General features: G+C 49.7%; 1 protein-coding gene across 1 annotated transcript in view; it reads right to left on the bottom strand.

Moving 5' to 3' along the window:
- Nucleotides 1-12,242, bottom strand: part of LOC147109821 (uncharacterized) — a 46,256-nt gene that overhangs the window by 17,148 nt on the left and 16,866 nt on the right. The window contains exon 2 of the mRNA XM_086002391.1: nt 5,391-5,464. Within this exon, the coding sequence (XP_085858517.1) occupies nt 5,391-5,464 (74 nt within the window). The remainder of the gene's footprint in view (nt 1-5,390; nt 5,465-12,242) is intronic.

Below are 12,242 nucleotides of genomic sequence, written 5' to 3' on the forward strand. Positions count from 1 at the left end.
AGCTCTGGGGATGAACCTGTTGTAGAAGTTCACCACCCCGAGGAACTCCTGGAGGCCCTTGATGGTTTTGGGGCGGGGGAATTGCTGGACGGCCTGCACCTTGTCGGGCAGGGGGACGGCCCCAGCAGGGGTGATGTGGTGGCCGAGAAAATCGATCTCGGCTAGGCCGAATTGGCACTTCGCCGGGCTGAGGATGAGCCCGTGTTGGGCTCGGCGCCCGAACAGGATGCGAAAGTGTTCGAGGTGTTCCTGTTTAGAGGAGCTGGCCACGAGAATGTCGTCTAGATAGACGAATAGGAAGTTCAGGTCCCGGAGGACTGAGTCCATAAGGCGCTGGAAAGCCTGGGCTGCATTCTTGAGGCCGAAGGGCATCCTCAGGAACTTGAACAGCCCGAATGGGGTGATGACGGCCATTTTGGGGATGTCCGCGGGGTGTACGGGGACTTGGTGGTAACCGCGCACCAGGTCGACCTTGGAAAAGACGGTTCGTCCAGCCAGTCGGGCCGAGAAGTCCTGAATGTGCGGCACCGGGTGTCGGTCGGGGGTGGTGGCGTCGTTGAGGCGGCGGTAGTCCCCGCAGGGGCGCCAGCCTCCGCCGGGCTTGGGGGCGATGTGGAGGGGCGAGGCCCAAGGGCTGCTGGAGCGGCGGATGATGCCGAGTTGCTCCATGGTGGTGAACTCGGCCCGCGCGATTTCCAGCTTGGCCGGGTTGAGTCTGCGGGCGTGGGCAGAGACCAGGGGGCCGGTGGTGGGGATATAGTGCTCCACACCATGTTTGGCGGCTTTGGCCGAAAAGGTCGGGTTAGTGAGGGCGGGAAACTCGGCTAGAAGTGCCGAGTAGTCGTCCGTGGCACTGGCGAGGCAGTAGGTCGTTAGGCCGGCCGAACGGGCCGGGGTGAATGCGCCAGGGATGGGGGCCATAGTGTTGATGTCGATGAGGCAGTGCCTCGGAATGTCGACAAGGAGGCCGTGGGCGCGTAGGAAGTTGGCGCCGATGAGTGGGCAGAGGACCTTGGCTGTGAGGAACTCCCAGTGGTAGCGGTGGCCTGTGAGGTCGAGCGTGACCATACGGGTGCCGTATGTGCGGATGTCAGAGCCATTGGCTGCGGCCAGCGTGATACCCCGTGCGCCGCGTTGGATTTTGAGGGCGGAGGCGGGGGTGATGCTGTGCTGGGCTCCTGTGTCGCACAGGGATCGGCGGTTGGTGCTGTCGTCGGTGACGTACAGCAGGGGCCCCTTTTGCCCCGTGGCCATCGTGGGGGCCGGTGCGGGGGGGGGTTTGAAAGTGCACGGTGGCTTGCAGCGTTGGGCCTTAGTGCCAAAACGGGTGTGGTAGTAGCAGTGACCCGGAGTGGAAGGGCGGTCGGGCCTAGTGGGCCAGGGAGACCGCGTGGTCATTGCCGTGAGGTCGGGCGCGACGTCGTGGGCGGTCTGCGCGGAGAGCAGCCGGTCGGCCTTTTCAGCTATCTCATTCAGGTCCGTGGAGCCAGACTCCACAATGAGCAGGCGGATGCTGGCGGGGAGCTGCCGAATGAAAAGCGTGCGAAAGAGGGCGCCGGGGTTTTTGTCGTCCGAGAGGGACAGCATGTGTGAAAGCATGTCCGACGGTGAAGCATCACCAAGGCCTGGGAGGTCGAGGAGTTGGCAGTTGCGCTGGTAAGAGGGCGCCTGAAATTTTTTAAGAAGCGCGGCCTTCAGATGTTCGTACTTGCCTTCCACTGGTGGATCCTGCAGCGCTGCCCAAACCTTGGGGACTGTGGCGTAGGTGAGCGAGGCGACGAGGTAGTCGTACTTCGTGGCGTCGACTGTGATGCTTCTCAGCCGGAATCTGGACTCGGCTTGAATGAACCAGGCCTTGGCCAGGTTCTCCCAAAAGTCCGGTAGTTTAACCGTGACTGCGTTTGTATCCGCCATGCTAGCTTAGGATTCGTCCTGAGCATCGGGGTCACCAGTGTTGAGATATCGCGGCAAACGTGGGAGTCGAGACCGGAGTTGGTGGAACACAACTGCTTTAATTCACATCATGGCAAAGAGAGAGCTTGAAAAGCCCGCACAACCACTTAAATACTCCCCAGACAGGAAGTGCTCCCGGCAGCCTGTCCCTGCGGGAAACAAGTTGCCGGAGGAAAGGGCCCCCGGCTGGGGGCGGCTGCTGCCGGCAGTGCGCTTGCGTAAACTGTCCGTGCTGCCGTGAGCGGATTATGTCCAATGGTGGCGTGTTGCCACAACATAGAATTACATAGAATGTACAGCAGAGAAACAGGCCATTTGGCCCAACCAGACCATCCCGGCGGTTATGCTTCACTTGAGCCTTCTCCCATCCTTCCTCATCTAAGTGTATCAGCATAACCCTCTATTCCGTTCTCCGTCATATTCTTATCTAGCCTCCCCTTAAATTCATCTAGACTCAATCACTCCCTGCGGTAGCGAGTTCCACATGCTCACCACTCTCTGGGTAAAGAAGTTACTTCCTTAAATCCATCTCGATGCCATTTTTCCCTTTTTTCAGTAAATATTGCAGAGCCTCACGGACTCAGATCACTTTGCACAATGTGCAGCCTTGTCCAACGTGAGCTGAAACTTTTCAGATCATTCTATCTATGTCAATATTTAAATTATAAATTGCCCCCGCATTTCACTGAACGGAGCCCGGAACCACAGCGACCCGATACAGCGATTGCACACTGAAGGCAGCAGTATCACAGGAGCTCTGAAACTGTGTCTTAACATAAGAACATAAGAAATAGGAGCAGGAGCCGGCCATTTGGCCCCTAAAGCCTGCTCCGCAACTTAATGAGATCATGGCTGATCTGATCTTGGGCTCAGCTCCACTTCCCTGCCCGCTCCCCATAACCCTTCACTCCCTTATTGTTCAAAAATCTGTCTCTCTCCACCTTAAATATATTCAATGACCCAGCCTCCACAGCTCTCTGGGGCAGAGAATTCCACAGATTCACGACCCTCTGAGAGAAGAAATACCTCCTCACCTCAGTTTTAAATGGGTGACCCCTTATTCTGAAACTATGCCCCCTAGTTCTAGATTCCCCCATGAGGGGAAACATCTTCTCTGCATCTACCTTGTCGAGCCCCCTCAGTATCTTATATGTTTCAATAAGATCACTTCTCATTCTTCTAAACTCCAATGAGTATAGGCCCAGCCTAACTGGTCTACAGTTTCCTGCTTTCTGTCTCCCACCCTTCTTAAATAGGGACGTCACATTTGCGGTTTTCCAATCCGCTGGGACCTCTCCAGAATCCAGGGAATTTTGGTAGATTGCAACCAAAGCATCCACTTTCTCTGCAGCCACTTCTTTTAAGACCCTAGGATGTAGGCCGTCAGGTCTAGGGGACTTGTCCACCTTTAGTCCCATTATTTTACCCAGTACTTTTTCATTAGTGATAATGATTGTTTTAAGTTCCCCCTCCCTATAGCCCCTTGATTATGTGTTATTGGGATGGTTTTAGTGTCTTCTACCGTGAAGACTGATACAAAATATTTGTTCATAGTCTCTGCCATTTCCCTGTTCCCCATTATTAATTCCCCCGTCTCATCCTCTAAGGGACCAACATTTACTTTAGCTATTCTCTTCCTTTTTATATATCTGTAGAAGCTCTTACTATCTGTTTATATATTTTTGCTAGTTTACTCTCATAATCCAGCTTCTCTCTCTTTATTACTTTTTTAGTCGTCCTTTGCTGTTTTTTAAAAATGTCCCAATCCTCTGGCCTTCCACTAATCTCGGCAACATTGTATGCCTTTGTTTTCAATTTGATACCATCCTTTACTTCCTTAGTTAGCCACGGGTGGTTCTCCCTTCTCTTAAAGTCTTTCCTTCTCACTGGAATATATTTTTGTTGAGAGTTATGAAATATCTCCTTAAATGTCTACCATTGCTTATCAACCATCTTACCCTTTCATCTATTTTCCCAGTCCACTTTAGCCAGTTCTGCCCTCATGCCATTGTAATTGCCTTTACTTAAGATCAGGACACTGGTTTGAGACCCAACTTTCTCACCCTCCAATTGAATTTGAAATTCAACCATGCTATGAGCACTCTTTCCTAAAGGATCCTTTACTATGAGATAATTTATTAATCCTGTCTCATTACACAGTACCAGATCTAAGATAGGCTGCTCCCTGGTTGGTTCCACAATGTATTGTTCTAGGAAACCATCTCAGATACACTCTATGAACTCTTCCTTGAGGCTGCCTTGGCCAATTTGATTTGTCCAATCAATAGGAAGATTAAAATCGCCCATGATTGTTGCTGTACCTTTCTTACAAGCCTCCATTATTTCTTGATTTATACTCTGTCCAACAGTGTAGCTGCTGTTAGGGGGCCTATAGATTAGGCCCACCAGTGACTTCTTTCCCTTATTATTTCTTATCTCCACCCAAACTGATTCTACATCTTGCTCTTCTGAGCCACTTTCATTTCTCACTACTGCACTGATCTCATCCTTTATTAACAGAGCCACCCACCTCCTTTTCCCTTCTGTCTATCCATCCAAAATGTCAAATACCCCTGAATATTCAGTTCCCAGCCTTGGTCACCTTGCAACCACGTCTCTGTAATGGCAATCAGATCATACCCATGTATATCTATTTGTGCCGTCAACTCATCTATCTTGTTACGAATGCTGTCCATTCAGATAAAGAGCTTTTAAATTTTGTCTTTTTGCTATTTTTCTGTGCTTTGACCCCACTTTCTGATGCACTCTTATGTTTATACGTTCTGTCCCTTCCTGTCACACTCTGGCCACCATTACCCCAACAATACCCCGCTCTATTGCCTTCTCCTTTCTCTTTGAATTTTTAAATTCCCGCTCACCTGATCCCCCCCCCTCCCCAGTATTTAGTTTAAAGCCCTCTCTACTGTCTTGTCTTTTGTCGAATACTGTTGCTCATTCTCGTGTTTCAACAGCAGACGATCACCCAGCGGGAGCAAGTGAATCTAACATGGGGACTGATGGCCATTTCCGTGCATAATTTATGGTAGTTTGAATTGCTGTTCCATTATTAACGATGGTGTTGTTTTAGTAAACTTAGCGAATAAGGAAAATGGCGGGGTCATGAACTGATTGTGCCTCGCGCTGTTTCAAATGCCGCTTCGACACAGATCCTCAGTCTTATCAAGCAAGTGATATCGTCAGTCATTGTTACATTCAAAAATAACTTTGTGATTAATTTGATAATTCTTGCTACGCGTTTGCCAATACCGAACGGAATATAAGCAAAGTCCACTTTGAAATGCAGCTACCGTTTTGAGACCCCAACACAGAAGCATTAGACCGATGGGGACAGATATATCCACACAAGCAACAGTGTTAGAGACTATGATTGTCAATACTCGACTGAAAATAAAATTGAATGTGATTTTAGATCATACCTGGATTTAGAACGGCCAGTAGAAGGGAGACCTTGAGAACGGAACACCTCGTACTTGCTGCTGTTGAGTCTGAACTGGACAGAGAGAAATGACTGAACGTGTTAGTTAGCAAAGCAAGAGGAAGTTCTCGTTTCCGTTTGTTAAAAATATTTATCAGGCTCGGTCACGTGATTATTGGTTAGAATTTCCTCAGTCACTAACTTCAATAGTTAGATTCAACATCAAGACTTGGCTTCACCATCAATAGGGGTAGACAACATTCACGGTGCTTAATTCCTAGATTATCACCGTCTTGAACAAGAATAAGCCCAGCGACCATCCCGGGCCCTCAACAGCACCAACATTGGCGAATGACCCAACAGCATCTTGAAAGACAACATTGCGGAGAAGCTTAACTGTATCAAGTGTAACAACACAGTGACTAAAGAGCAGGGCAGAGGCTGGGTACCCTGTGAGGATTGACTCACCACTTTCCCCCTCAATGTCTCTCCACCATTTACAAAGCTCTCTTCAGGAGCATGGTGTATACTTCCCACTCACTTGAATAGGTGCAGCCTAGACAGCCCACACAATGTTCAAAACAATGAAGCACCATGTTTTTTTGGTCTGCAACCATGCCACTGGATTCAGTGGCCCCACCACATGCACACTGCACCTTGAAAGGGGAAAGGTAAAGAATAAAGTTTGTGTAAAGTAGAGTTGAATGACGGGGGCTCGGTTCTATACAGACAATGGTCAAGGAGAGCAGGGTGCAACTGTTGGAGGGGCGGTACTGAGGGAGCGCCGCACTGTTGGAGGGGCAGTACTGAGCGAGCGACGTACAGTCGGAGGGGCAGTGCTGAGGGAGCATCGCACTGTCGGAGGGGCATTACTGAGGGAGTGCCGCACTGTCGGAGGGGCGGTACTGAGGGAGCGCCGCACTGTCGGTGGGGCAGTACTGAGCGAGCGACGTACAGTCGGAGGGGCACTATTGAGGGAGCGTCGCACTGTCGGAGGGGCAGTACTGAGGGAGTGCCGCACTGTCGGAGGGGCAGTACTCAGGGAGCGCCACACTGTCAGAGGGGCAGTACTGAGGGAGCGCCGCACTGTCAGAGGGGCAGTATTGAGGGAGTGTCGCACTGTCGGAGAGGCAGTACTGAGGGAGCGCTGCACTGTCGGAGAGGCAGTACTGAGGGAGCGCCGCACTGTCAGAGGGGCAGTACTGAGGGAGCGCCGCACTGTCAGAGGGGCAGTATTGAGGGAGCGTTGCACTGTCAGAGGGGCAGTACTGAGGGAGCGCCGCACTGTCAGAGGGGCAGTACTGAGGGAGCGCCGCACTGTCGGAGGGGCAGTACTGAGGGAGCGCTGCACTGTCAGAGGGGCAGTATTGAGGGAGTGTCGCACTGTTGGAGGGTCAGTACTGAGGGAGCACCGCACTGTTGGAGGGTCAGTACTGAGGGAGCGCCGCATTGTCGGAGGGGCAGTAATGAGGGAACGTCGCACTGTCAGAGGTGTCATCTTTCAGATGAGAGGTTAAACCCGAGGCCCCATCTGCCCTCTCAGGTGGATATAAAAGATCCCGCAGCCACTATTTCAAAGAGGAGCAGGGCAGTTCTCCCCGCTGTCCTAAGGCCAATATTTATCCCTCAACCAACATCTAGTCATGATCACATTTCTGTTTGTGAGAGTTTGCTGTGCACAAACTGGCTGCCGGGTTTCCTACAGTGTTGTGTATGTACCTTTAAGAGAAGAACTGATTTTATACTGCAGTACCGGCAGTGACCACACCTGTATAAAAAGCCCTAGCAGGCTTCTGTACTTCAGTCTTGAGTTACCCTCTGTTCAGTAAATACCTGTTTTATTGTTCTCCTGCAGTCCGAGTATTATTGATACCCGGACACTACACTGGCGACAGGCATGTTCGAACTCACCTGCAGTACTGCATCACCTCACGGGGATCTTTTCCCTGAAGAGAAGCTTCTTGGAGGTCGAAGTCAGAACGGCGGGCGTCGACCGCGGGCAACCGCCCAGGGATCCATCGGAGAGTTGCAGGGGAGGCTGTGGAGAGCTGGGCCTGGCTCCCCAGTCGAGGTGTTCCAGCAAGTCGTGCTGGTAGCAGGTAGTGCATTGACCCTTCCGGACTGCGGCGGGCTCAGGCTCGATCGAGCGGCTCTGCAAAAGGGCCGTGCAGCGTCGTCGGGAGGAGGATAGAGAGAGAGGGTGGAGCGCACAGGGCGAGGTCGGTGCTCAAGAACCGGGCAGCGTGGAGAGGATAGAATGCGGGAAAGGAAAAATGAGATGCGCCGAAGCCGTGGGTCGCCGCCATTACTCTGTAGAACGCTAGGAGTAGCGTGGCAGCAAGGGGAAGAAGGAAAAGTGCGGGAGGCGCCATTTTATTCCATTGGGGAAGAAGCAAAAGTGCGGGAGGCGCCATTTTATTACATTGGGGAAGAAGAAAAAGCGCGGGAGGTGCCATTTTAAATCACCCAAGATGCCAAAGAGTGGCAGTATCACTGCTTTTGACAACGAGGTAGAAGACTGGACCATGTATGTGGAAAGAATTGAAGTGTACTGCAATGCCAATGAGGTGGCCAATGGAAAGAAGGCGTCGGTATTATTAAATTTGATGGGCGCGAGAACGTACGGCCTATTGCGGAATTTAATTACCCCAGCTAAACCAATGGAGAAAAGTTTTGAAGAGATTGTTAATATCTTACAGGAACACCTAAACCCTACACCACTGCTGATAGCAGAAAGATTCAAATTCCATAAAAGAAACCAGCACAAAGATGAGAACAATGCTGACTATCTTACGGAACTACGCAAGTTATCGAAGCACTGCCAGTTCAGAGCAGGACTGGAAGACACCTTACGGGATAAGTTTGTCTGCGGGCTCCAGAGTGAAGGAACCCAGAAACGACTACTTTTGGAAAAGGACCTGACGCTAGAACAGGCTTTCAGTGTGGCAGTATCCTATGAAGCAGCAGCATGGGGAGCTGCGGAAATACAACAGAAACCACAAGAATACAGCGCTAACGAAATGGTGTATGGAGCAGAAAAGTGCTATCGCTGCGGCAGAACAACCCATGATCAGAAGGACTGCTGGTTTAAGGACAAAGTATGCAGGCAATGCGGGAAAATGGGACATATAGCAAGAGTCTGCAGGTCGGGAAAGAAAACCAACACGACAAGAACTACTAAGGAAAAGTACAAGAAAGTAAAAAAAATGACAGACAGTAGTTCGGAAAATCAGGAGAGTAATAATGACTCCGGGAGCAGGAGACTAAGTTGTCTAAAGTTACACAACATGATTGCAAAGGAGGATCACTGAACCATTTGGGTCACCCTCATGATAGCAGGGTCCCAAGTAAAGATGGAATTGGATACAGGATCAGCCCTAACTGTCATGAATCGACGAGACTATGAGCGGCTATTCTCACACATACACTTGAAGGACACGTCCATTGTATTGAAGACATACACGGGGCAAAAAGTCTACCCCAGAGGAAAAATAAGGGTGCCAGTTAAATACAACGGCAAGGAAACACAGAAACTGTATCTATATATACTACAAGATGGAGGACCACCATTATTGGGACGTGAATGGATCTGAAAAATACAATTGGATTGGCATTCCATTCAGGCGCTAACTGCGACTGACAAAAAGGATGATGACGTCACACCTGGACGACTGTCACAAATTCTAACTGACGCAAAAGAGGTGTTCCAACAAGGACTTGGGACTCTAAAAGGAGTAAAGGCAATGATAAAAATCGAAGATAACGCAAACCCAAAATTTTTTAAGGCCAGACCGGTACCGTACGCGATCCGCCCAGCCATTGAACCAGAATTGGAGAGTCTAGAGCGTTCGGGTGTGCTGTCCAAGGTGGACTGGAGTGAGTGGGCCACACCCATCGTTCCTGTAATGAAGAAATCATTGAGCAGCACGCCTGGGGAGCCGAAGAAGGTTCGCATCTGTGGGGACTTCAAGGTAACTGTGAACCCAGCCCTTCACACAGTACAATATCCTCTTCCACGGATAGAAGATATTTTTGCCTCACTATCTGGAGGGAAACGCTTTATGAAGATTGATCTGGCCCAAGCGTATCTACAAATGGAGGTAGAAGAAGCATCTAGGAAATACCTCACCATAAAAACTCACAAAGGTCTTTACCAGTACAACCAACTGATATTCGGGGTAGCATCAGCCCCAGCTATTTGGCAGAGGGCGATGGAACAAGTCCTGCAAGGGATCCCGGGGACCCAGTGTTATTTGGACGATATCCTGGTTACAGGCGAAAATGACAGTGAACACCTTGCCAACCTGGAACAGGTGCTCACGAGATTGCAGGAATATGGGCTACGAGCCAACCGCCCCAAATGCGAGTTCTCCAGGAGACAAATCTCGTATTGTGGCCACATGATTGATGAGGAAGGGATGCATAAGTCACCAGACAAGATTGAGGCTGTAGTCAAGGCTCCAGCACCGGAAAATGTGTCACAACTGAGGTCGTTCCTCGGGTTGGTGAACTACTACCATAAGTTCTTGCCGAATTTATCTACAATTCTGCACCCACTGAACGCCCTGCTGCAAACTGGAGTAACATGGAAATGGAGTGATGAGTGTAAGCGTGCCTTTCAGAAATGTAAATGCCTAATCACTTCAAAAGAAGTATTGGCCCACTACAACCCAACACTACCGATTCGGTTGGCATGTGATGCGTCTCCCTACAGCATTGGAGCGGTGCTGTCACACAAATTCCTTGATGGTTCAGAGAGGGCAATAGCCTTTGCGTCGCACTCGTTTACCTCAGCCGAGTGTAACTATGCCCAGATTGACAGGGAGGCACTCAGCCTGGTGTGGGGGGTGAAGAAGTTCAATCACTATCTGCACGGGCAGAAATTCACCCTACTGACTGATCATCAGCCCCTGGTCTCCATTTTTAACCCAAAGAAGGGCGTTCCGGTGATGACGGCGCAACGGCTGCAAAGATGGTCACTTTTTCTAGGGGCACATCAGTACGACATAGAGTACAAGGGTACGAAACAGCATGGAAACACTGATGGGCTGTCGCGCCTACCGTTGCCTATGGTAGAGGAAGCACCTGCAGTGGACCCTGTTGAGATATTCCATGCGACCATAGTCGAATGTCTGCCTGTTACAAACTCAAGTATAGAAAAGCAAACCCGAAATGACCCGACACTCTCTCGGGTCTATGATTTGACGGTGAAGGGATGGCCAGCACATGGCGACTCACTGTTGCCAGCATTCTCGCCAAGGAGAGAACAGCTGTCAGTGTGCCGGGGGACCTTGATGTGTGGATCCGGAGTGGTAATGCCACCCAAGTTGAGAGATAGAGTGCTCAATGAGCTTCATGAGGGTCATCTGGGAGGGGTAAAAATGAAAAGCCTAGCCAGGGCGTTTGTGTGGTGGCCGGGAATCGATAAAGAAATCGAGGATATGACCAAGAGATGCTCAGGATGCCAGAAAGTCCAAAACGCTCCACCACAGGCCCCACTACACCCATGGGAGTGGCCCTCATCTCCATGGCAACGGGTACACATTGATTTTGCTGGTCCATTTATGGACTCAATGTTTCTAATCGCCGTGGATGCCCACTCGAAATGGCCAGAGGTCATCAAAATGTCCTCCACCACCACGGAGAAAACTATTGCAGTCATACGGACCATCTTCACCCGGAATGGCTTGCCAGAACAGATTTGCTCCGACAATGGGCCACAGTTTGTGTCCGAGGATTTCCGGAGGTTTCTGAGGAATAATGGGGTGAAACATTACATATCTGCCCCATATCATCCAGCCACAAATAGATTGGTTGAGAGGTTTGTTCAGACCTTTAAAAAGTCAATAAAGGCGATGTATAATGACGACATACCACTACAACACAAGGTAGATAATTTCTTGTTTGCTTACCGGAATGCGACACATGTAGTCGCCAACCAAGCTCCAGCCATAATGTTCTTCAACCGAAGGCTAAGATGTCGCCTGGATTTGCTCATACCAAACATAAGATGAGATGTTGAGGATAAGCAATTCCAGCACATCAATGAAAGCCAACCAGGAGCTTCATGATAGGGCAACCAGTCTTGGCCCGCGACTACTGAACAGAAAAATGGCAGCCAGGAACGATATGCACACAGCAGGGACCACTAATGTACACAGTGGACGTTGGAGAGAGCATCATGAGATGCCATGCTGACCAGATTCTAGAGTCACAGGAACAAGCCAAACCTATACCACGAGCATGTGCACCTGGTAATGAACCTGAAGTATAGATTGCGTCTACCTCAGAAGCAGTGGTATTGGAAGCTGATGAACCAACCAATGACAATGCGCCAGAATCAACTCCGCCACAAGAACAGGATACTCGAGAAAGGTGCTATCCAGTCAGGATCAGGAAGCCTCCTCAGAGACTGAACGTATAAATAATTATTTCAGTTGATGTATATAGTACAGAGAAAATTGTAATTGTAATTAGTTATTATTTAGTTGTTAAATGAATGTTATGTACTGTTTATCTAAAAGGGGAGGAATTGTTGTGTATGTACCTTTAAGAGAAGAACTGATTTTATACTGCAGTACCGGCAGTGACCACACCTGTATAAAAAGCCCTAGCAGGCTTCTGTACTTCAGTCTTGAGTTACCCTCTGTTCAGTAAATACCTGTTTTATTGTTCTCCTGCAGTCCGAGTATTATTGATACCCAGACGCTACATACAGTACAACAGTGACTACACTTCAAAAAAAGTATTCATTGGCTGTAAGGTGCTGTGGGGCGTCCTGAGGTAGTGAAAGGCACTATAGAAATGCAAGTCTTTCTTTCTTCAATCAAAGGCTCACTCAGGGTGAGTTGGA

Source organism: Somniosus microcephalus, chromosome 12 (genome assembly GCF_052327205.1).
Source record: "Somniosus microcephalus isolate GS21.2 chromosome 12, FLI_Smic_1.0, whole genome shotgun sequence".
Lineage (NCBI taxonomy): Eukaryota > Metazoa > Chordata > Chondrichthyes > Squaliformes > Somniosidae > Somniosus > Somniosus microcephalus.